This window comes from Nicotiana tabacum, chromosome 12 (assembly GCF_000715075.1).
Source record: "Nicotiana tabacum cultivar K326 chromosome 12, ASM71507v2, whole genome shotgun sequence".
Classification (NCBI taxonomy): Eukaryota; Viridiplantae; Streptophyta; class Magnoliopsida; order Solanales; family Solanaceae; genus Nicotiana; species Nicotiana tabacum.
Window position 1 is genome coordinate 10887645 of NC_134091.1, and position 26926 is coordinate 10914570.

The following is a 26926-nucleotide window of genomic DNA, read 5'->3' on the forward strand; positions in this document are numbered from 1 at the left end:
AACTCCAGAAAATGAATGCTTTCTCGTGACTGAGTCGTGGAAGCATTCTGATTTTCTATACAAGAATTACATTCTTAGTGAACTAGAGGACAATTTTTATAACGTCTATAGAGATTGATATTCCTTCTATACGAAATTCTTGGATCAGTATAGTTGACTTTTGCTATGTGAAATTATACTGTGTGTGTTGTTGTTGTTGTTGTTTATAGTAACTAAAGTTGGATCTTGAAAGCTAATTAGCTAGTATGATTTAGATTACAAACTTGACTCCCACCTGAGAATTAAAACCAATAGTGTCCCACATCAAGGAACTCATAAAGTATTTACAAAAAGTAAAAACTTATTAATTTGTGATACATGGACAAAATTGTGAGACTCAAAAAGAAAAATAAAGAAAAAAGTAAAATCCAATAAGTGATATCAAAATTATACTGCAAACATGAGTTCAAGTTGCATAAAGAGATGGAGATAGAAAGAAATGATTCTCATATTGAATAATTAGGAGTTAACATCTTTCTAAATTTCATTACACAAGTAATTAGTATTGTCGTGATATTTTGGCCAGTAATCATTCTAAAAAATACTATTAATTCAACAGCAAAACCACTCATACATTAATCATTATGAATTTAAAAGATTACACAGCTCATTGATTAGAAACTAAATATTATCAGTCCACAAGATTTAACAGACTATAATTTCTAAAAAGCTCACACTTGTTATCTTTTTTGTCAATATTGCTTTTGGATTGTGTTTCCTCCCCTCTTTTTGTGAAATATCATAATTTGGATGCCATGTTTAAGTCGTCAACATTATAGCCTATATTTTATATAAGATATTAAATAATTAAATCCACATATGAGTATAATAAATTTTCTATGGTTATCAAAGTGGGTGTGGAGAGAGAATCAGAGAGTTTATTTTTTTTCTAAAGTGAAGTAATGATGATATACTTGTAGTTGTTTGCTTGTAAGAATGATACGAATCACAGTAAAAGTGATATATTTACTCATTCCCATCCAGTATTGGACAGATTAAAAAATGTACGTGAAGATGTACATAATTCAACTTTTACTTAATCCACTCTTAATTACTTACTTACGTACTAAACAAGGAGAAACGGAAACTTTTTATCTTTCCAGTATTTTTTTTTCTTTTCAAATGACAATAATAACAGACAAATCACGAATTTTGTACCTCCTAAATTGTTATCCACAAAATTATCTGGACAAGGAAAATATTGTTTGTTCATGAATTATGATTAGTTTTTGAAAATTTCAAAAAAGATTTCAAGTTTCGAAAAATTGGTTTAGGGCAGTTTTTGAGTGAAATTTTTTCTTCCACTCATAAAATTTTAAATTTTTTTTTATAAATAAAATACATATCTAAACACAACTTCGAAAATGCTTTTTAAGTTTAGAACAAATCTGTGTCCAAATGTAGATATTTGGAGGGTTGGTGTTAACTTTTTCTTTCTAGAAAAAGAGCAGAGGTTTGAACTTTGAAGATACTTTGCTGTTGCTGCTTTGTCTCTTCCCTTAAATTTCACATAGCAATTTTGTTGAAATATTGGTGGATTTTGATCCTTGTTCATGACTTTAACTGAAACGTATCTAAACTCGTGCACTTCCATCAGATTTTGTCTACCTTTCAATAATGCCTCTATATTTGTACAGTCCTTTTTTTTCCCCATCAATTCAAAAACTCCCATTTGATTGATATTTTTGTCCAAATGGATAAATCTGACTTTACACTCACTTTTGATACTGAGGTTGTCGTCTCTCTCTCTGGCTTTTTCCTGTCTAATTATGAATTGATTGAATATGTCTAAACTCGACCAAGAGGTTTATTTCCGTTGATAGAAGAATATAAATAAAGTAACACTTGGTTGAGTTGCGTGTGACATATCCTCTCGTCTTTTGCTTTCTGCGCCTATATTAGCAGGAGTGGAGGTATTACGGCCAAGGGGTTAACTTAACACTCTTTGTCAAAAATTATATTATGTATAGAGTAAAGTAATACTTATTATTAATTAAAAAAATATAGTCCACTAGTAAAGATATTCAAAATTTAAACACTCTTATTAAATTTTCTGGCGAAAGTTTATCGTAAAAAAAAAGTACAAAAAAGCTCATCCTGCACATGATACAATGTAAAAGTTCACCATATGAAGACTAGCTAACTTTCACGATCCACGTAAATACAACGTCAACAGGAGTGAAGATAACCAGAAATCTAGAAGTTTGGAAGATTATAGATGGCCTAGGCATGTAAATAAAAGAGAAAATATCTAGTATAATCGATCCAAAAAATAATAGTCGTGAAATATTTTTTTTGTATATTAATGTATAATATATATATATATATTTTATAAATAATTAATGTATATCTTTTTATATATTTAGCTAGCATATATAATTATTTTTAGCAGACCATCAAATATGCGACTTGCCTCATATTAATTGAAGTACTTAAGCATTTTCTTTTTCATTTTTTGAAACTCTAGGCATATCTATTAAGCATCCACTGACCACTATCAATGGTTTAGACAATTAATTAGTTTTGCAATAGCTATAGAAGCCTAGGAACTAGGGTTTTGGCTAGAGAAAACATTTCTCGATTCAGTGGACCACCTCTGTAAAAGAAAAAAAGCAATTCAAAAGGAATCTTCTATGGACCCCTTAAATCTCTAAAACTGAAAAATTCTGAATTTGATCCTTGTGATATCTAATTAACATATTAGACTTTAAATAATTAATTAACTTTAAATAATTAATTAAAATATACACTTTAATCCTTCTACTTGTGAATCTTCACAAATTTAACGAATTTGAACTATTTTTCCATATTCTAGAGTAGTGTACTTCTAAAAATGATCTAAATATAATATATTTCCTATGTAAAAAAGACAAAACTATACAGTTTGATCAAGTAAAGGTTAATATATATGTGTAGTATAATAATACAAGGACCAAAATATAAAAGTTATCGCTAATTGAGGGATCAAAGATGTAATTATTCCTATATATTCCAAAGGCCCCAATACCAATAAATAAAGTGGAACTCAAGTATCCGCCGAAGGGTAAAGAGAGAAACACGAACGAGATGACTCCATTTAAAATCAAACACAATTCAACAGATTCCAATCACTTCATATAGAAATGAAATGATTGAAGACCAGAGCTCCTTTTGTACTTATTAAAACACAGAAAGACAAGCTTAATTTACGGGGATTGGCTCATCTTTTGGCTCTTCAGACCGCAATCAGCCAATCATCCTTAACTTTCTAATATTCTACTATGCATTATTGTACAAAAAGATACAGCATGCTTCTTTCATCTTGGGATTTCTACAGCTAATAACATGCCTAAGGATTAGGTTAAGGATTTTCCCACATGGACCGTGCTACTTAGTCGTCAATAGTATATTAGCATAGCCATTAGGAGGAATCTCAAACAGTAGAAGAGTTTACTGGATTTAGGAAGTGTGGTACATCAACGTCTTATCCAGCCCAGGTAGAAAGATTGTTAAGCACAGCAGTTAAGAACGAGAAATTTGATATTGCAAGTGATATTTTCACCATTCAAAACAGGGAAAACGTTTACTGGATGAAGAAAATTTGCTGACTAAGAACTTTGACATCCCAAATGATATTCTTCACCATAAGTCCATGATCAAGCACGACTATAAGTGATTTGAATTTTAGGACTATTAAGCTGAATTTAGGAGAATTCCACAACAAGGGCATTGCCAACAGAACTACTTTCGGGACGCGCTGTCAATGTTTCATGTTATTCCAAGTACAATTTAGCAAATTCATCTATGAAAATGATTTCCAAGTTACAAGCACCAAATGCATATGGCTTTTGGGTGTAAGTTCCTTTCCCAAGCTGAACAAGTGCCTGGGAAACTAGGGGCAAAAGTCTTAACTACAAGCACTGACATATCGATGTTATCCAATAAGTTTGGTATTATTTGGAAGCGCAACAACCAATATCCATGACTATCCCCTACAGATGCTCACGGGGTAAAATCAATCTCAGAAAAGCAAAAAAGAGAGTTGCTTGGGTACAGATCTCATTGGATGATGCTCTTTGCAGCTTTTTCAGGGAGAATATTATCAGGAAGTACAAGCTCGGGAGGTGTTTCACGTACAACACCAATCATAGAATCATATTCCTCATCACGTTTGGCATACTTCTTACGAAGCATCTTTTCAAATTCAATTTCGTCAAAGGACTTGGAATTCTCAGCTGCATGAACACGAGCGAGGTTACAGTAATTGGTTGCTGACTGGGCAATAAAGGCTATCTCTTCATCAGTTAGCTTCCTCAGAAACTTAGCTGGATTGCCTGCCCATACCTGTGTCATATAGAAATTCACAATTAGATGGTGAGAGCAGATTTAAGTCTCCTGAATCATCACTATTTGCAGAAGAAGCCAATCATAATGTGGCTTTACGCTGAATCCAACTCATCACCATAACTATTCAGAATGGAATAAGGAGAACAAATGGTAGACTTATGAATCATTGGACAGTCCTAAACCCCCCTTGCACACCAATCATAATACAAAGTTAAGACATTCGGATAAATCCAATTTATAGGAAAATGTGGACCAGTAAAGTAAGCCAAATAAGTTGGGCAATTGGCATGCTATCAAAGTTCCTATCTCATATTCAAATTACTTACGACATTGCAAACATATAAGCAACACTGTTGTATCTGACCTAATCAGAATAGCATAGCAGGCAAAATCTCAGAATGGCATAGAAAGCAGATTGTGCAATAATGCAGGCAATCAAACAATTCTTAAGTGTAATCCACAAAAAGCCGCTTTCCTCAGGGACCAAATAGGAAGAAAAGCAAACAATTCAAGCCACTGACTTTTGCTGTGCAGCAGTAATAAACTAGGAAATTTGAAGTCCAAGGGCAAGGTCCTATATGATAATATCGTATTGCCAATTGCAGTATCTAATTAAAGACAAGATCTAATCATGTTTTCCATATTTTTGCTTCTCTCATCTATCTGACATTGGTGGACAGAGAGCGAATCCCACAAAAGAAAGAGAAACTCTGTAGTCCATATAAGTGATTTAAAAGGTGAGGTGTTATTGCTAGCAAGTAGCAGCAGATGTAGGTGTATGCCTCAAGGAGTGAGTAGAACACCTTAGTGGAAATTCAACCACCCAGGGCATTTTAGCAATGCCTCTACCATCTCTTTTAAACAGTGAACTTACTGTAAGGTGATCACTGGTGATGAGGGGACAAGCGGATACCATACCTCTCCAGAGGGGATCCTTGTGTTCTGTCTCACAAGGGCTCCTGCAGCAACCATGGCATGTTTCTCTACATGGACACCATCAAGCAGTGTGGCTCCCATTCCAATGAAGGCCTCATCCTCAATGGTGCAGCCATGTACAACAGCAATATGACCTACAGATAGTTTAAGTCACTATCCATAAAACCAAGACAACTGATGCTAAGGTCGACTTGAATGCTTACCAACAGTGACATTGTTCCCTATAATGGTGGGTAGCACCTTTTGACTTATATTTGATTTGGCCACATGAACAAGGGAGTTGTCTTGTATATTGGTACCAGATCCAACACTGATGCTGTTAACGTCACCTGTAAACAGAAAAGGAATGTAAAAATTTGAAAACTGACAATATAGCAAGCAAAGAAAGATAATTTCTTGCCGACTTATAATCACTGTACACAAAATGATGCTGAAGTTGTTGGGATTATCATTAAGTCTTGGAAATGATTAAGAAACACACCTCCAATCCAACCCACAGACAATCATATTCATGATATTTGAAAGGGAAACAAGGAAGGAGAAGCCCATATCAAGAAATGGTTCATCTACGAGAATTTAAAAATTTTTCCAGCAGGTTGGTTTGGGACGTGAACACCCCTTACACACCTCACTTTTTGCTGATTGTTTACATGATCAGAGAACATGGATATATCTAACACACTCTACATATACGTGTAAGACAGGCTTTTGGGGTCCTTACGTGCAATTTGAAATGAAAATATATAACTGCTACTTCATGCATTATTCATAGTTCCTTTTACTATCTGAATTGACTTGTAGAATTTACAGAAATAATATATTGGGGGGAAGGGGAAGGAGGAGAAGAGATGTGCTCCAAATAAATAATTTATGATTCCAGCAAAAAGGGCTTTTTACCAAATTCTAGTGTGCAGGGTTAGAATTGTTAGAACCATCTCAGCTTGCATCTTGGACCAAAGACAAACAAAAAGAAATACCAGCAGGATATAGTCCTTTTTGGGGGGGGATAAGGAGGGTATGCTCATCCACAGAAAATACTAGGTTCCACTGGTGATTCTGGAGTGAAACTGTTCAACTTCCAACAAGCCCCTAATATAGTTATGAACATTGATTTGTTGATCAATTTTCAAAAGTTTGCCTTAAACTAAGATCTAGACAATTCATAGAGTAATGCACAATTCTTAATTTCTAATAGATAAGAGGCTTAGCCAACTACAAGATTTCATGCATATAAGAGAGGGGAGTCATGGATAAATGACTAAAGAATCAAGAGGCTGTTACTTTATCTAATTAACAGGCATAACCAACTTCAAGATTTTCATACTTATAACAGATGGGAGCCATGAAAACATGACTAAAAATCAAGAGGCTGTTACTTTATTCCCAACAACCCCCCACCCCCGCAAAATAAAAGCCAACAAAAAGAATCAAAAGGATGTTAACTGTCATGTAACACTCAAATGCACCATCCAACAAGAACAATGTTGGGATAACCTACCTCTTAGCACGCATCCGTACCAAATAGATGAATTCCGCCCCACGTGTACGTCTCCGATGACCGAGGCACCTGGAGCCACAAATACATCCTTATCCACCACCGGAGCTTTATCAAATATGTTCATAAGAGTCCGATGCCTAGACACTGAAACATAGAAAGCGTAAATAACCAAACATAAGACCACAATTTAACCACTCAAAAGGAGTTTAAATACCAAAAGGCTAATCATGGATCCTCTTTTTTATTTTTTCAATAAGGAGGAGCGGAAGGGGGTTTGAAAAGGTATGCAAAATTGTTGCATGAAGGACGAGTGGGGTGTAACTGAAGCACTTCAGATATAAATAAACAAATATGACAATAATGCATTGGTTATATTCAACTATGACCTACGAGTTCATACACACTAGCATCTGATACTGAATAGACACAAATACAGTGAGATCAAAGTTCAAAATGCTGCCTACCATCAGCAGTTCAGCACTCAACAAAATTCAGCAGTCTAAAGGTTGATCTGTTTAGAGTATCTGACGAACAAGAAGTACCAAGATACTTCTCTGGCAGGCATATGATTGGTGAGAGGTTGACCATTTAGCCAACATGACGTATCAGTTAGTCTATCTTCAATCTTCATTCATTAGTCAATATAATGCAATCTGTTTAAGGTTAGCTGGTCCGCACAAAATTCAAATCCAGTTTCATGCTGCAATAGCTAAATTGGCTTCTATATGTTCTCATTTATTATCACAAAATTTTAGCTTCTGGTGTGATATATAGGACTATCATCAAATGTTAAACCAGATAAAAAGAACTGCTTTTCTCTGAATCTACAGCAATTCTTCTATTTTTTTTTTTGGGGGGGGGGGGGGGGGTAACCAGCTTGGAAGATTTGTATTTTATTTTTATGAAACAAGCTTGGGAGATATAGAAGATGAAGATGAAAAGATATGTCTTTTTGGCCCCTTCAGATATAACTAGGTTAAAGAATAAAGGTAAAATACATACTTTACCCATCAACCTTGTACTCAAATCCCTCTTACACACTTGTTAAACACGGGAATAGTACTACACACCAAAACTTTTAAAAGTGTGTCAATTACACACCTCTTTTGCCACGTGCCACACGCGTGTATTACACATAAAAGAGGCGTAAAAACTAAAAAATTCATCCGAAATTAAGTTTTTCTCCCCCCTTTTTAAAACTATTTCCTTTTTAAATTAAAGAAAAAAAATATAACTCATGTCTTCTTCCCCAACCCCAAACCCCAGCGTTCCCCGCCCTCCGTTTCGTCTTCTTCCCCAACCCCCATCCTAGTTTTGTCTACCCCTCATGTTTCGCCTCTCCAACCCACATGACATAAGAAGAAAAAGAAAATGAAAAAGAAGAAGAAAAGAGGAGCTATTGGGACTTGTAAAAAACACCATTGTTGACCTTTTGAAAAAGCATAAAAATTTAATCGGGTCTTGTTGATTTTGGTGTTCCATGACCTAGAAAATTAGTTTGAATTCGTGATTATTGTTGAGTAAATTTTTACTAAAAATATGCTGAAAATTTGGTGATTAATTTTGATAAAATTCAAAAAACACCATTAACAAGTTTGAAGCTTTGGGTTTGAGCTTGAATTTGAATTTTGTATAAGGATTTGTGATGAATATTGTAAAAACTTGTTAAAAATCGGCAAAGAGTTGAAACTATAGTTAGGAAAGAAGGTGCTTTGTGGTGGAAGGGTTGGTGGTAGTATGGTGGTGGTGGAGAAGATGATGGGGTTGGGAAGATGAGGAGGGGGCAGGGTTTTTTCTTTTATGTATTTTTTTTTGGGAAGATGAGGAGAGGGGGCGGGGGGTGGGGGCAGAGGTTTTTTTTCCAGTTTTTCTTTTTTTTTCTCGATTTATGGCACGTGTTGATTGGCGCGTGTAATAGCAATCTTTAAGGAGATGTGGTCAAACACCGAAGTGGTGTGTAATTGACACACCTTTAAAAGTTTTGGTGTGTAATATTATTCTCGTATTTAACAGGTGCGTAAGAAGGATTTGGGGACAAGGTCGATGGGTAAAGTATGTATTTTGCCAAGAATAAAGGCTCTAAACTACTGTAAGACTAAGAGAAAAAGGAGATAGAGATGCATAGGGGTTGTCGTGGACAACTAGTTAGTGACAATGAAATGGATAATTTTTCATGTTACAAATCCGTAGTAGGCATATTATGTGTGCTAAATGGGGAAAATAGCAACTAGGATAGCAATCAAGCTCTCAAGTCATAATGGAGGCTAGCAAGAACGGGCACCAAAATCTCCACTTTAGGTCCTTCTGAAACCAACTTCGATCCTTCCTCCATTTTTAGGCACAAATATTTGAATCAGATTAATCTTTGGCGAGATATAAATTGCCTAAAGTCTATTTCTTGTAAGCACCAGTAGTCCTCGAAAATCAGCTTTAATATGGAGCTAGAATAGGGTGAGCTAATGTCTCTGAACAAACAGGTTCTAAGAAAGTAGTTCTACCCGCAAAACAGGTTTGCATTGACAATAGATAGCACCACTTTCGATTTGCAAGTACTTTTGCTATCATATAGTCTGCAACATCTCAAACATTTACAGCTCATTACACCTGCATTCTCACATATTACATCTTTCGTCCACATGTTCTTTGTTTGCGCATATCATCCCTTAACTGAAACTACTGAATATAACATTCAAATACACATTAGAACTTCCATTATAAAACCCATTCCTAAAGGCTTTTCCACCCTATTCTAATTATTTTTCCATAGGAACTCCGATAAGGATTCAAACTGTCTCAAGAAGATGATTACTTGCACTATATGAGGAGCCAAACAATATTCTTTTGACTAGATTTTATCTTCATCTAAAAGGTTGAGATTTATAGTCTTTTTTTTTTTTTTTCTGTTTGATTGCTAATATAATCTCTGAATATGAAAATTTTATTAAAATTATGAGCAATTTCCTAAGTGTCCCCACTCCGAAAGCCAGATGTGTTAACCATTTTTTAGATTGAGCGCAAGTGGATGAAATGCAATTAACATAAACAAACTAGATGATGTAGTAACACGATATGAAAATAAAAAATCGGTAACGGAGCGTTCTGGAGAAATGAGATCTAGGGTTAAGAAGAAGGGATAATTACGGTGTTCTTCTAAGTAGGAGCTGCCTTGAAGTCGATTGCCGATGCGATCAAGGGCTTGGCCGGTCGCTCGAACGATGGCTCCCAGGGAGTAAATTGCTTTCCCAAGGGTTCCCATTTTGACCTTAGACTCTCCTTCTTCTTCGTTTTGCCCTCTTTTTGATCAGTGGGTTTATGCAGTCAAGCTGTTTGTGTTGTGGCTTAGCTACAACCTACACAAGAGAGAGTGAGAAATGACGGATTCAGCAAGTATTGGTAGGGCAGAATGAGGGGTACCAATTTGCCTTGGGCCTCCAAAGGGCATATTTGGCAATTTGGCTTTTCCTTTTTTTTTTTTTTTTTTCTGTTAGAGATAGATTGACTTTTTTTATTTATTTATCAAAAAGGTCCAAATATGGCAGATTTGTTGGTCGTTAATACTTTCGCACATACATGCTTTGATGTCCAATACTTATTCCAAATGTGCCCTTGTTTTAAACGCATATTTGGTCTCATTAATGTTCTTAAGCTTTTATGTTATTGAGTTATCTTGTTTGGTTCATAACAATATGATGGAAGTTTGTAATGATAAAATCTCTCTCAAATCTATTACTTTCTTTTGTAAATCTTAAATACAAATAAAGAGAAGTAAAGTTTAGAAAAACTTAAATCATTTGTTGGAACACTTATATCAATAAATATTTCCACGACCTCATATGTATCAAAGCACCACTATATAACCACTTTCGGTATCACAATAGATAAGTCTAGCCACTATAGTCAATAAATAGAACCCAATCATTTAAATTTCACCCGTATATATTTGTTCTTGCGCAGAAACAGCTAGGCGCAATAATAAGAGTAGTCACCATATCAGGAAGCTAAGTCATGTGTTTAAATCCTAAAAATAGTCTATTGCAAAAATGTTAGGTAGGACAACATACAACCGAGTACCGACTCTATGTGATCCAACCGTTCTCGGAAATGCTCACAGAGGAGTTTGTGCAGTTGCCCTTTTCTATTTGCTCTTGAGAAGAAGTTGCTTCTTGGAGGTGCATATAGAAGTCCACTACACCCTGTGCTATCGTGTCAAAGTTGTCTGTTCAATTCTGATTAACTCTTAACTAACATAACAGTATGTGCCTAATTTAAAGTGGAAATTTCGAAGATAAGATGATTTTGGGCTAAATGAGTTGATAAGCTGGGCTGTATGAGTAGGATATGATATGCCATGTGAATACTTAATCATAAACACACAAGTGGTACGGTGTAACAACTTCCTAACAACCGAAACAGAGAAATTAACAAGATTATCATCATAGTAATTAGTATCTGACTTTTATTACAAATGGGGTTTTGTTTATACAAATCATACACGTCCAATTGGGCATTATTCGTAGTACCTTTGAATACTTTAGTATCATCAATGCAATTGTTCCTAAAACATGGCCAGCTAAGTAATTATAGGTCTCTTGTAGTACCTTACTACATATAGTTTTGCTACTACATAAAATCCTTCTTTCAATTGTCTGTCTAAAAATTCTGCAGGAAATGAGTGGGAGAACTTTTATTTTGATTTTATTCTTTTGGGCTGTTCTCACAATTGTTACCCCTGTTCTTGTCCGTTTGTCAGCTTCTGCTAAAGCCAATGGGGAGTTTTTTGTTATCAAACACACAAGTAAGGATATTGTTAAAATGTTTCGTCACTTCCTAGCTATTGATCTTATCAAGTTTGGAGTTATTAATCTCTCTTTTGCAGGTGACTTAAAGGAGAGAATAAAGGATGGTAAAGTGATGGAGTTGTTGCCAAGGAGGGCGCTAGTCGCAGTGGCACCACCACGAAAAGAGTCGATGCCACCATTAGCACCAGTGTTGGGGCCATTTCCGGCCCGACACGTGGATGAGGAGGTTCTGGAAGAGCTAGTATTTGTAAGTTATGCTGTTCAGGCTCTCAAAAATATCTTTTACATCTGTGTCAGATTCTTCAAAAATAGTGCATGTTCGGAGGATCTGAGACTGGTGTGACGATATTTTTGACGGATCCGAGCATGTAGTCATTGATGAGTGAGGACTCCTTTTCGAGTTGCAGAAATTTAGTGCCATTTTCCAAATTGTTAAGGCAGCTTCGCTTTGATATTGAGATAGGGTCGTGTTTGCATTATTGGGAGGGGTCAGAGTGGACACAATGATTTGTAAATATATCTAAAGAAGGTACAGCAACAATTCCATTAATTAAAGTACATAATTTGTTATTTCTCCCTCTTTTTCCATTTAATTTTCCTTTACCACATAACAATAATGGCAATGGGTTGATGAACTTTGAGTAAAAATAAATTAAAGGTTTTAGTCTGTGAGACAGCAGAATAATTAACAAAGACAACGTGGAAGAAGTTTGTCTAAAGGGGCTCCATGCCTGAAAGTACTTTTGGCTGGTTTTACTTTTAGCTAAATACTAGTATTAGTACCCGCGCGATGCGCGGACACAAACCATGGCAAATTATGATGTAGATTGTTTGAATCATGTGCAAATAACCTTAAAATATAAACTTCTCATATAAAATTATATAATCATTAGATATTAATTAAGAAGCAAGATATAAAATTATTGTTCAAATCTCGTAGTGGACAACCTATTTTTTATTTCATTTGTAGCAACCTAACCCCTTGACTTTAGTACTTGCATTTCGTTTCTTTATCAATATTATAGAATACTAAACATGTCATGTTGTAATCTGCCTTGTTTGAGCATATTAGATCATATTATTTTAACAAAATTCTTACTATCACCCTCTTTTTATCTGAAAGTAAAATATATCTTATTCATCACATTATTTTTACGCAAATTCTTTTTCTTTTTGTTCTTTACTTACAGTTATTGTATTATTTATTGTCACACCTCCTTTTTCCCGAGGGAATAGGAAAGAAAGGAATTTTTTCAATTTAAGTGACATTAATCGAAATGAGATTATTTATTAAATTCAGAGTCGCCACTTGGGATAAAATCTGGTGTCCCAAGTCACCAGTTTATTTTAAATCCTAAATCGAGAAAATTTGACTCTGTTTTACGGTCCGCGAACACAGAAAATCGGGTAAGAAATTCTGTTAACCCGAGAGAAGGTGTGAGGCACTCTCGAATTCCGTAGTTTTAGCACGGTCGCTTTAATCATACATGGCTTAGGTTGTTTGTTTAATTACGTACTTTTAGAACCTACGTGCATTTTACCTCTTACCGCTTTTAATTACTTGATTATTTGTAATTATTGAATTATCTTGAAATGAATTACGCGTATGTGTATTCGTTTTGTTTGGTGTGTCATGAATCATGTCACGCGTACGTGTACACAATTAATAACACTTTATTATTTTTAAGATTGTTTTGTCAAAGTTGCGCGAACATTTACTTTGCCTTTAATTTGGAAAATTATAACTATGTCACGCGAACGTATACATAATTACCATAATTGATTGGTTAACACGCGCCTAAAGCATACTAGCGTATTCAGAGTATTCCATTTATTTATTTTTATATTTTTATTACTATTATTATTTCTTTTACCTTATTGGAACGAGTCTTGAATTAATTTATCGCTCATCTCGTTCCTTATAATTTATTTTTATCTAGTTACACAAATGCACCCTTAACTTTCTACTTATGGGTTATAACCATGTCAAATAAGCATATTGATGGTCGAAATAATATTTGAATCACATCTAAAGTTGTCTACTATTTGTAGGATTAATTTGAAACAATTATGTACGAAGATAATGAGCCATTGTATAACCTAGTAATTTAATATATACAAACGAGCATAGAAATAATATACATATGATATATAACACGGGGAAAAAAAAGCTTGGATGAAGGGCATAAAAAAAATTAATCTAAAACTACAAATCCAACACATCGATTTTTGAGAACCAACCAAACAATAATGAATTTATAAACTGACTTTCAAGCATCATGAAAAAAATTTAAAACTTAATCGGAAGAAGTACATATCCTTAAAAAATTTGTTTAACACTCTGGACACCAACTATTAGAATAGAAGGGACTAACTATTTTCAAGACAAAAACTAAACTTTGAATTCTTAACCAAACACTTCATATGCGTTAAAGCTAATGTAAACACAAATCGACGTGATACCAACTATTGTTATCTCATTTGAAAGACTAAAGAATCAATTTGTTGCAATTTGAAATTCCAATATACCCATTCAACTATAATGAAATTGAAGCCCAGTAGCGATGAAAAGGATTTCTTCCGTTAAAGACTCAGACTAACAAAATATTTTTAAAGCCTTAACTTTGAGAAAACTGAAATACTATTCTTGTTCGCTTTTCTAATCGACGATATCTCTTAAAATTACGATTTCTATGTGATATATAATATAACTATTATTTACACCTAAAATAACTTAAACAAAAAATACCTTCTGATTATTTTGTCTAATAGTCATTAAAATTATGTGATGACTAGCGACGACAGAATAATTTCCGAATAGAAATTAACTCAATACAAGTTTTGCCTTAACTTAGATGATCACATGCTTCATATCAACAATGAATCTAAGTACAATTATAACTTAAACATGAAATCAAATAAATAAGTAATGAAGCATTCAATTGCTAAAACTTTTCAAATTATACTAAGAAAACATGGATCTCATGTTATTATATGGCTTTACTAAGAAGATTCGAGTGTTACCTTTTTGCGAAAAATTCAGTCAGTAATCGACTTAATCTACTAATTATGAAACTTCTAGAACCCACGAACTCGAAACCACGAACGAAATCCCGAACTCCGTCTTCAGATTCAATAACTTAGCCAAACGTTTTCTTTTTATTCTTCGAAGAACAGTATTTTTTTTTATGTTGCCGGATTCTTTTTTCTCCAGATTGCTTTCCTCACCTTTTTCTTTCTTACTTGCACACTCCTTTCTCTTTTCCTTTCTCCTTTTTCTCCCCTAATGATACAACCCCATCTATTATATATTGTCTTGTATCAATTCAAACGAGACCTATAGATAGAGGAAATCATGGAGTGTGTGCCGAGTGAACGTGAGGGGTTGAGGGTGAGAGACGTGAGTGTGTGGGAAGTGTAAGGAAGTTAGTTAGATCAGATAGGAAGAAATCTCCTTTTTTGTGTGAAATGAAGAAAAAGAGAAATTAAAAATAAATAGCTAAAAATATTAGCCAACTAATTTTAGACTTATATATTATAGATATAAGAAAATTAAATATTTACACTATAGTTTATATTTCAGATGTGTGTGAATTTTGATTTCTGTTAATTAGAATTTTAATAAGTAAACTATATATATATATATATATATATATATTATTTATTTATTGTTTATTAGAAATATAATTTATACTCTAAGTCTGTGATTATATTTTGTAGTTTTTTTTTTTAGTAAAACCTATTAAGAGTAAGATAAAAGTTTAAAATATTAAAATTAGACCTAAAAGAAATATTTACACTAAAATAGTATAGAATTTGGGTGCGGTCAAAAATTAGGTGTTCACAGCATGCCCCTCTTTGCTTGAAAACATGAAGAGTTTTCAAGCAAAGAAAATGAACAAGGTGACTGATTTTTTACCTCACTATTATTTAAAAAGAAAAAGAAGATAAAAGAAAAAAGTGCGACCGAGCCTTGGTTATAGGCAGCCTACATATCCCGGGTTATAAGGGAATCAGGTCACGTGTAGTTCAAGTGAAAAATGACCGATAGATTATGCTTAGATGGAGAGTCGAGCGAAGTTCCGTCGAGGTTCCGATCCGCGGTTCCTACTATTACATCAAATGAAAAGAAAATTACATACTCTTGAAATCTAGGAGTTACAAAATTTCTATCTAAATGCCATCTGGAATCTTGTCTTGATTCTTGACCTGCTTCCCCCATTGACTTTAGACTGAAACTTGATGCTCTCAATGTAAAAGACTATGAAATATTCTCACAGGCATGCTTTTTGATCAGGTGATAAAAAGATGGATGTTAAAATCCTATGTCTCCGCATGCATTACGTCAAAGCTGGTTGCGGATGGTATTGAGATCAAACGTTCCACTTTCTCTGGCAAGAGATGGAGTCTTTTCTTGCACATCCAATCCGTACTTTGCAAAAAAAACTGCAAGCCATCAAAAACAAACAAAACGAACAAAAACTTTCTTCCCCAGTTTGCTCTAGGAAATTTTTGTGAGTTATTGAAAATACATTAAACTATCTTTGCTATTGCAAAATAAAGAATTGTAAAAGACCTTTTTTTTTTTTTTGATAATAGGGGATGCCGTACCCTATGCTAATAAGATGGATGGCAACCAAGGGATGTAGTATGTTGGCAATAAGATGAGGCTCGTGGCACTCTCAGATGCTACTACGGAATGTCGTACCCTATGTTGGCACTAAAATGTAACCAGGGTATGTAGTATCTTGTGTTTGGAAATAAGATGAGGTTCGTGGCACTCTAAGATGCTACTAGGGAATGTCGTACCCTATGTTGGCACTAAAATGTAACCAGGGGATGTAGTACCCTGTGTTTGGCAATAAGATGAGGTTCGTGGCTCTCTGAGATGCTACTAGGGAATGTCGTACCCTATGTTGGCACTAAAATGCAACCAGGGGATGTAGTACCCTGTGTTTGGCAGTAAGATGAGGCTCGTGGCACTCTGAGATGCTACTAGAAAATGTCGTACCCTATGTTAGCAATGAGAAATGCAACCAGGGGATGTAGTACCATGTGTTGGCAATAAGGTGAGGCTCGTAGCCCTCAGGATGCTACTAGGGTACGATGAGGCTCGTAGCACTCTAAGATGCTACTAGGGAATGTCGTACCCTATGTAGGCAGAAAGTAATGCAATCAGGGGATGTAGTACCCTATGTTGGTGATAAGATGAGGCTCGTGGCACTCTGGAATGCTACTAGGGAATGTCGTATCCTACGTAGGCAAAACTTAATGCGAGAAGGGGATGTAGTACCCTGTGTTATAAATAAAATGAGGCTCGTGGCACTCTGAGATGCTACTAGGGAATGTCGTACCCTATATTGGCAAAACGTAATACAGCCAGGGGGTGTAGTACCCTGTGTTGGCAATAAGGTGAGGCTCGTAGCCCTCGGGATGCTACTAGGGAATGTCGTACCCTATGTTTGCAATAAAAATGAGGCTCGTAGTACTCTAAGATGCTACTAGGGGATGGCGTACCCTATGTAGGAAATAAATAATGCAGCCAGAGGATGTAGTACCCTATATAGAATATAGGGTATTGATTCCCTATAATGAAACTAAAAATAACATGATTACATGTATATTAGGAGAAAATCAAGGATTTGAGAACTTCACTTGGTGGTGTTCGTCTTTTCACGAACTGTTTCCTAAAATTGTTATGCTCCTGTTCTAAACAAAGAAAGATTTATTAATTTTAAAATGGTGGTCAGTTTGTGGCCTTGATTTCTTGGGCGACTTAACCTTGCGTCTATTACACTTGTTAGAAAAACTAACTCCGTCGATGATTGTACAAGTTGCCGGGAGATTCTGTCTTTTCTTTCTAGAGATCTTCTTTCTCAACATCAAAACCTAACCATTTTGCGCCTATCACCATTTGTGTTCATGGTGCAAACAACCTTGCTTCCCAAAAATCTTTTAACTGAGTAACTTTTGTTGACCCTTGGAACATTGTTCAGTCCTTCCAGCCTTTTTCTCGTCAAGGAAAATCACAGATGGCTTTATGCCTTTTCCTATACGGTTTATGCCCAGCAATCTTTGCTTTATATAACAGGGAGACTATACCTAATTTTGTGGCCTTTTCTTTGCTTTGCTTTGACAAAATTAGACTGAAAGGGACTCAAGAAAGTAATGCGAAAGAAAACAAGAAAGTGAACTAACAAGTTTTACAACTTAATCAAGAAGTGTCCCTTTCAGGGGAAAATTAAAAATAAGAAAGGACTTATCTGGAGGAATATGCTGACTTCAATGAACATGTCATGCACTTTGGACTGGATGCCCCATCCGTTTGAACCGTCTAATTCTCGAAATCTGTTGTAAACTTCACTTTGAAACTGAGTTCTTTGTCTTAACCATGCTTGTGCCAAGATATATGAAGACCTAAATCGATCAATGATGCCCTTTGTGGGTTTTCACCAATTGACCTCTCTCATTTGTCTTTCTCTCAACTCACCATTGCCTTATAGTGCCCGTAAGGGTTTTCACCAATAAGACTCTCTCATTTATTTTTCTCTCTTTACAATGACTGAGGCATCACCCGTAGTATACTGACTTAGCATTCTCGAAAGTTGATCAGAAGGTCTTAGCAGGGAAAGGTAAAAATAAATATTCAACTGAATTACAACTTTTGGAACCATTTTGATGGAACAAACATCGAAAATAAAATAAAATCATGCCCCAGTTTCTTTGAATACTGGAAAAATGTGGATTTTTGTTTTGGTGTGACCGAACCCCAGAGTAAGGCTGTCTACGTATCCTTTCGGAATCAGGTCGAACGTAGTTCAATTAACATGAACTTGTTTTGATTAATTTTTTTTTAAAAGTACATTGGTTCCAAAAGAGGGGAAAACAAAGAAATATAAACAAGGCTTCAAAGGGATAACTAGGGTTGACCAGTGTTTGGGTAGCGAGAATGATAGCCTTTCATCATCCCAACCTGAAAATGCTAAATATAAGAATGCCCCAATAGAGCCATGTCATACATAGTATCTCTTGACCGCATCTGCGTTGACAGATATATCAGTCACCTTTCCTTCTATATCTGGCAAGTGTAGAGCTCCTTTTGACAATACTTTCTTGACGAGGTAAAGACCTTGCCAATTTGGGGCGAACTTTCCTTTTGCTTCTTCCTGGTGCGGAAATATATGTTTCAAAACAAGTTGTCATACCTCGAATTGTCTTGGGCGCACTTTTCTATTGTAAGCGCGTGCCATTCTTTGTTGATATAACTGACCAAAACAAACTGCCGCCAAACGCTTTTCATTAATCAAATTCAACTGTTCCAATCGGGACTTCACCCATTCAGTGTCCTCAATCCCTGCTTCAACAATGATTCGGAGAGAGGGAATCTCAATTTTAGCAGGTATGACCGCTTCAGTTCCATAAACCAATAAGTAGGGCGTTGCGCCAACTGATGTACGGATAGTTGTCCGGTATCCTAAAAGAGCAAAAGGCAGTTTCTCGTGCCATTGTCTAGACCCTTGGATCATCTTCCTAAGAATCTTCTTGATGTTCTTATTCGCAGCTTCAATAGCTCCATTAGCTTTGGGACGGTAAGGAGTAGAATTGCAATGCTCAATTTTAAATTGTTCACATACCTCCTTCATCAGATGACTATTCAAATTAGCAGCATTATCTGTAATAATGGTTTTTGGAATACCGAAACGACAGATGATGTTGGAGTGAACAAAGTCTACTACTGCTTTCTTGGTAACTACTTTCAATGTAATAGCTTCCACCCATTTGGTGTAGTAATCAATTGCAACCAAGATGAATCTGTGCCCATTTGAAGCTTTTGGCTCGATTGGGCCAATGACGTCCATTCCCCAAGCAACAAAAGGCCAAGGAGCCGACATAGGATACAACTCTGAAGGTGGCGAGTGAATCAAATCACTGTGAATCTGGCACTGGTGGCACTTGCGAACAAAACGAAAGCAATCTCGTTCCATAGTAAGCCAATAATATCCTGCCCGAAGGATTTTCTTTGCTAGAACATATCCATTCATGTGCGGACCACAAACTCCCGAATGCACCTCATTCATAATCATTTTAGCTTCTTTGTCATCCACACATCTCAACAAATTCAAATCCAGAGTTCTTTTGTATAGAATTTCCCCACTCAAAAAGAAACCATTAGAGAGTCGCCTAATAGTTCTCTTTTGATCCCTGTTAGCATGTTCCGGATATTCTCTTGCTTTCAAAAACTGTTTAATATCATGATACCATGGTTCACCATCTGGTTCTACTTCAATTGTATTGCAATAACCATATTGATACCGAATTTGAATTTCTAATGGGTCAATGTGAGTATTACCCGGATATGGAAGCATTGAGGCTAGGGTGGCCAAGGCATCAGCTAATTCATTGTGAAACCTGGGAATGTACCTGAATTCGATGGACTTGAACCTTTTGCTAAGATCCTCCACACATTTTTTATATGGAATGAGCTTGATGTCTCGAGTCTCCCAATCACCTTAAGCCTGCCGAATAAGCAAATCTGAATCTCCCATCACCAACAGTTCATGCACATTTAGATTTATTGCCATGTTCAGACCCATGATGCAAGCTTCATATTCTGCTGTGTTGTTTGTACAGAAAAAATGAAGTCGCGCCGTAGCAGGGTAATGTTGCCCAGTAGGTGATACCAGAATTGTCCCAATCCCTACGCCTTTGATATTGACAGCCCCATCAAAGTATAGTTTCCAAATTTGACTGTCATCTTGGACTACTTCTTCAACTAAATTAACCTCTTCATCTGGGAAATATGTGTTCAAAGATTCATACTCATCATCAACCGGGTTTTCTGCCAGATGATCAGCCAAAGCTTGTGCCTTCATGGCAGTGCGAGTGACATAAACAATATCAAACTTTGTGAGCAAGATTTGCCACTTTGCCAATTTGCCTGTTGGTATCGGCTTCTGAAAGATGTACTTCAGGGGATCTATTCGGGATATGAGGTAAGTTGTATAGGCCAAAATATAATACCTAAGCTTCTGGGCGACCCAGGTTAAGGCGCAACATGTCCTTTCCAAAAGAGTGTATTTGGCCTCATAAGTGGTGAACTTTTTACTCAAATAATATATTGCTTGTTCCCTTTTGCCTGTGACATCATGTTGACCCAGAACACAACCAAAGGAACTATCCATTACTGACAGATATAAAAACAGAGGCCTATCAGGTTCCGGCGGGACCAAAATAGGGGGATTTGACAAATATTCCTTGATCTTATCAAAAGCTTCTTGGCACTCATCTGTCCACTTGATAGCGGCGTTCTTTTTCAACAACTTAAAAATAGGCTGACATGTGGTTGTAAGCTGCGAGATGAACCTGCTAATGTAATTCAACCCCCCGAGTAAACTCATGACTTCTGTTTTGTTCTTCGGGGGAGGCAGCTCTCGAATGGTTTTTATCTTGGAGGGATCTAACTCAATGCCTCTTCGACTAACTATAAAACCCAAAAGCTTCCCAGAAGGAACTCCAAATGCACATTTGGCTGGATTGAGTTTGAGATTGTACCTTCGTAGCCTTTCAAAGAACTTTTTCAAGTCTTGCACATGGTCAGCTTGTGTTCTCGACTTAATGATCACATCATCAACATACACTTCAATATCTTTGTGCATCATGTCATGGAACATGGTAGTCATGGCTCTCATGTAAGTTGCCCCTGCATTCTTCAAATCAAATGGCAAAACCCTATAAAAATAAGTTCCCCATGGAGTTGTGAAGGCGGTCTTTTTTGCATCTTCTTCATCCATCAGAATTTGGTGATATCCGGCATAACAATCCACAAAAGATTGGATCTCATGTTTAGCACAATTGTCAACAAGGATATGAATGTTGGGTAAGGGAAAGTTGTCCTTTGGACTTGCTTTGTTTAAATCCCTATAGTCAACACAAACTCTGATTTTCCCATCCTTCTTTGGCACTGGCACAACATTTGCTAACCATGTAGTGTATCGGACGACCCTGATCATATTTGCACTTAGTTGCTTCGTGATTTCTTCTTTAATCTTATCACTCATGTCTGTCTTAAACTTCCTTTGTTTTTGTTGGATTGGTGGAAAATTAGGATGTGTGGGAAGCTTATGGACCACTAGATCGGCACTCAAACCCGGCATGTCATCATACGACCAAGAAAATACATCTCTATACTCAAACAAAACTGAATTATGGCATCTCTCGTCTTTTGTTCAGTATGAATACTTATTTTTGTTTCTCTGATTTCTTCAGGACTTCCCAGGTTAATTGCCTCAGTTTCATTTAAGTTAGGCTTAGGCTTATTCTCAAATTGATCCAATTCCCTTTTTATTTCTCTAAAAGCCTCATCTTCGTCATACTCAACTTTTTGATTCATTATTTCGAGATTAGACAGCTTTTTAAGATCTGGGCATGAATTCCGCGTGTATGTCATGTTTTTAAAGCCAGCACTATCAAAACTGAAAATGATAAGAAATTAACAAAATTAGGAAAATAAAAAGATAGAATTTTACTATGAAAATGGAACTTCATGTCATTGAATTTGAAAGGATAGAAGGGTTAACATCACAACAAAGCAATTAAACTAAAATATCTGGATTACAACCCTTAAAATAATCCAAATACAGAAAAAACAACAAAACAGGCTACCAAGACTCCTTCCTGATGGGAAGAGGAGTTGCTTCCCAGTTGCTGAGCGAGGTATCTGGACCAATCAGTTGAACATTTTCCCGGCTAGGGCCCTCCCCAACTTGAACCATATTGATCTCATAGAACATCTCCTTGAGACCCTAGCAAACTCCGTCAATGTCATCCTGAGTAGAAGGATTTTGGACTTCTTCAAATTGTGGCTTGACAAAAGAGTAGGCAATGTGAGGGATTGGTTTGGACAGATTCCAACCATTCTTTTTGCGGGCCTTGGCTCTGTCTATGTCAACTGATGTTGGTTTAAAGCCAAAGCCAAAGGTATTTTTCTTCGAAAATGGAGCAATGGGGTTCACAATTCCTTGTAGAGAGGATCCCAATCCTTTTCCTGGTTCATAGCCGTTCCTCAACATCAGCGAAGCTACCATCATAGATGTGGCTGAAAGATGGGGATGCAGAATTGGTTTTCCTTCTTCCACTTGGTCCACCTCAATCACCTCAAATGCTTGATATATGATAGATTCAAATCCTTCCTTAGCGTCGATATATGGAATGGACGGGTCTTTATAGACAGATGAGTCATCCTCCCCATGAACAATAATTTCTTGCCCGTCACACTCGAATTTGACCATTTGATGTAGGGTAGATGGTACAGCTCTGGCCATATGGATCCACGGCCTTCCCAAAAGAAAATTATAGGAAGTTTCCATATCTAACACTTGAAAGACAATATTAAAATCAACCGGGCCGATTGTCATGGTGAGTTTGATTTCCCCAATAGTGTCTCTTTTTGAACCATCAAAAGCTCTGATGCTGACATTACTGGTTCGAATTCTGTTATTGTCGATGTTCAGCTGTTGTAGAGTAGAAAGAGGACACACATCTATACTTGAGCCTCCGTCAATCATGACTCCTTTTACGTAGTGCCCTTCACATTTGACCATAAGATGCAAAGCTCTATTGTGGCCAGCCCCTTCCTCAGGCAAATCATCATCGCTGAAAGTAATTCTATTTACTTCAAAGAATCTTTCAGCCATTTTTTCTAGCTGATTCACCGTTGTCTTTTCTGAGACATATGCCTCGTTCAGAGTTTTGATCAACACAAGATGATGCTCTTCTGAATGCAAAAGCAGAGATAACAAAGATATCTGAGCAGGAGTTTTCCTTAGTTGGTCAATAATTGAGTAGTCTTGCAATTTCATCTTCTTAAAGAATTCCTCCGCTTCTTTTTCTGCAACGGGTTCTTTCACTGGCAAGTGACTTTCCCTGGCTTGCTTAGCTTTTCTCAATTCCTCTGGTGAATAACACCTTCCAGAGCGGGTCAAGCCCCCTATTTCACCTGTTTCTTCAACTATCTCTTTTCCTTTGTATGTCATGACAGTCTTGTTATAATTCCAGGGAATAGCTTTTGTGTTTGACACTAGGAGTTGGGCAACAGGTCGGATCACGACTGGCTCTGTTATATTCCTCAAATCATTATTCGGAATGATCTTTTGAATGCTTCCGGGGATGTAAAGTTTTGGCCCACCCAATTGAACCTCAACCTTTTTTGTGCTTCCAGGAACATAGAGAATCGTTTTTTCAGAACATGCCAAGTTCAAACTAGAATTCGCACCTTTCACCATCAATGGTGCCAATTGCGGCGGGCTCACTATCACTTTTGGTTCTGGCCCTATAGTTCTAACAACCATCTCTGTCTTGCCAGACTGCTTATAATCCCGATCATCACAAATCATCCCAATAAAATATGTATTATCATGAGTTGGGAGCGGATTGTTTGTGATATTAGGAGTATCCTCATTGTTTGTTACCACAATTGCCTTTGCTTCAATCAAATTTTCAATGGCTTTCTTTAATGTCCAACAGTTTTCAGTACTATGCCCTTGGGTGTTAGAGTGATACTCACATCTTGCATTTGAGTCAAAACCTTTTGAATTTGGATTCACATAACGCGGCATAATAGGTTCAATCAACTTCAACTGCATCAACTTTCGAAATAGGCTTGTATACGATTCTCCAATTGGGGTGAACTCTTTCTTTGGCTCCTGTTCTCTCACATATTCTTGTCGGGGACGAGGATTATATGGTGCCTGAAAATTCGGCCGGAGTTGACGGGAGCCTTGTGGAATCGGTGCCCGCCATTGTTGGTGATTAGGAGGCCTAGCATAAGCCTGAGCATTAAACACTGTGTATTGTTGCAGGGGAACTGAGTATCGGGGACCTTGAGGCGGATAATAATATTGAAGAGAATTGGATAGTCCTTGTTGAAATTGCACGTAAGAAGGAGTTATTCCTCTTTGAACTCCCCCGAACCCAGATGCCATCATGGATCCTTCCTCCTTCTTTTTCCGATTTCCAAAATTGCCTGACCCGCTTTGAATTGCTTGTGTGGTTGCCTTAAGGGCTGCCTGACTCATAATTTTGCCTGACTTCATGCCATTCTCAACTATTTCACCAATCTTAATCGCCTCAGCAAAAGGTTTACCGATGGCGGCCAACATGTAATGGAGGTAATCTGGATCCCTAGCTTGGAGAAAATAGTCAATCATTTCTGCCTCTTTCATTGGTGGTTTGACCCTAGCAGCCTGCTCTCTCCACTTGATTGCATATTCTCTGAAGCTTTCTGTTGGTTTCTTCTTTATGTTGACGAGAGAGGAGCGGTCTGGCACTATATCAATATTGTACTGAAACTGTTGGACAAAATCTTGAGCCATGTCATTCCAAATGTGCCAGTGAGAGATGTCTTGATCTATGAACCACTCTGAAGCAATTCCTGTCAAACTTTCCCCAAAATAAGCCATGAGCAATTCTTCTTTGCCTCCCGCTCCCCTTAGTTGGTTACAATACCTCTTCAAATGGGTAACGGGATCACCATGCCCATCATACTTGTCAAACTTGGGGGTCTTGAAGCCGGGTGGCAAATGAACATGGGGAAACATGCATAGATCGTTAAACGAAACACTCTTGTGGCTCCCCAAACCCTGTATGTTTCTCATGGTTTGTTCCAAGCTCTTCATTTTTCTGGTCATTTCCTCTTGTTCCATATTCTTTTCGGGCTTTTCGATCTCAATTGGGAACACGTTATGAGGAGTGTGCTTGTATGAATCTGGAACCTTTAAAGTCAGTTATGGAGAGTAAGGTTGGGCATCATGAGCATCCAGCTGTAGATCATTATTGGAATTTTGAGCAAGAGCCGGTTGAGGGACAGTGAAAGTATGGACAATGGGTATAGTAGGTGGGTCATTTCTGAGGGGTGCGATTGGAGGACGTGGAATGGAGGTACTGGGGATAGTGGAAAGGTTAAAGCTCGGACTGAATCCAGGTTGGTACAATGGGTTACTTGTTATGGAGATAGGCACTTGAGTGGCAACTGACACATTATGAAGATTGTCCGAAGGCCCTATGGGTAATGAGGGCGGTGCTTGTCCATTCACCCAGGCTTGGTACATCTCTGCCAATTGTTGCTTCAACACTCTTACTTCTTCAACCAGTCCTGAACCTTGTTCAACCAATTGTCCATGGATATCATCATTATCTGACTCATTCTCACTGTTGTTTGCCATTCTACTTTTTCCTTTTGATCTCGTGTTGTAAGGGTGAGTCGCCAGTTTAAACCACAAACCAACCACCTCTGTTTTACTTTATCTTTTAAAATGACAAACAACAAACGTGTTACAGTTAGGCATTTTGCAGATATTAATCACACATTATATGTTATGCACCTAATGCCATTTTCATTTCTAAAATGATCTTGGAAGGCTTTATGTTTCATCCCGGCTTATTGATTTATTGGTTTATTTTCATCTTGAATTTAACGGTTTTTTTTATCATTTTTTTAATAGATTAATTATGGTTATGATCGCATCCGATGAGGATTGCCTACGTATCATGACGCCGCATGAATCAGACCATTACGTAGTTCAGGGGAAAACAATAATAGTTTTTTTTTTAACAAAACGAAATAATACAATAAAAGAAAGGACATTATATTGAAAATGACTTACCAGACTCTAACAAGACTAAAAGACAGCGATTTTAAAGATTCAACAATGACTCAAACTAAAACATAACTACTACATAAAAAATTCTAACAACTACGACTATAATTCAACTCCACAATCTTCTAGCTTTCAAATACTGGAACATCTGCTCATGGTGGGGCTTGCCCTGGTTGACCCCCTTATGTATGGTACATCCTTTCTAACTCTGCTGCAAGATGACGGGCAAAAGTAGGTGCATGCTCCAAAAACTTCTCATAATCCATCCCTTGGCAGTTTACATAACTTTGAGCGGTGTAAATAGCCAAATTATGAACTTGCTCTTTGAAGTACTGGAAATTTTGGTCTCGATCTTGTAACTGCTGCTGGCGAGTGGTGGCTATCTCCCTTATGTGGCCCTCACGATCTAAGGCTGACTCCAACTGAGCCCGAAGTCTAGCCTGCTCGAGTCTCGCCTGAGCCATCTCCCTATCAAAATCTGCATGCTGGTATTCTCTATTGTACCTTCTCATTTCTTCCAACTGTGCATGGAGCTGAGCTTCTGAACGTACCCAATGGGCCTTCTCTCTCTCGAATTGAGCCCTCTCTTCTTCAAATTTTGTTACTTGGCATCCTTACTTGATTCGGCCTTCTCATTTAGCTGTACGATCTTTTCCTTGGCTTTGTCCAATGCC

At 36.9% G+C, this 26926-nt stretch overlaps 2 protein-coding genes and 1 non-coding gene across 3 annotated transcripts; 1 reads left to right on the plus strand and 2 right to left on the minus strand.

Annotated features, from left to right (window-relative positions):
• Window positions 1–3745: 3745 nt before the first annotated feature.
• On the minus strand, window positions 3746–10190 carry LOC107819556 (gamma carbonic anhydrase 1, mitochondrial-like). Its single transcript, XM_016645675.2, has 5 exons — window positions 9941–10190; window positions 6800–6943; window positions 5505–5630; window positions 5284–5435; window positions 3746–4362 (listed from the first exon to the last, which is right to left on the minus strand). Exons 1-5 carry the CDS (start codon window positions 10053–10055, stop codon window positions 4078–4080), a joined length of 822 nt encoding a protein of 273 aa, XP_016501161.1. The 5' UTR covers window positions 10056–10190; the 3' UTR covers window positions 3746–4077.
• A 1090-nt stretch (window positions 10191–11280) lies between these two features.
• LOC107819557 (uncharacterized) lies at window positions 11281–12168 on the plus strand. The gene is made up of 2 exons (XR_012697532.1): window positions 11281–11594; window positions 11676–12168. It is a non-coding gene; the product is annotated as an uncharacterized LOC107819557 (transcript).
• Window positions 12169–22400: 10232 nt separating this feature from the next.
• Window positions 22401–25298, minus strand: LOC142167006 (uncharacterized). Its single transcript, XM_075227156.1, has 3 exons — window positions 24924–25298; window positions 22908–24839; window positions 22401–22787 (listed from the first exon to the last, which is right to left on the minus strand). Exons 1-3 carry the CDS (start codon window positions 25296–25298, stop codon window positions 22401–22403), a joined length of 2694 nt encoding a protein of 897 aa, XP_075083257.1.
• Window positions 25299–26926: the final 1628 nt, after the last annotated feature.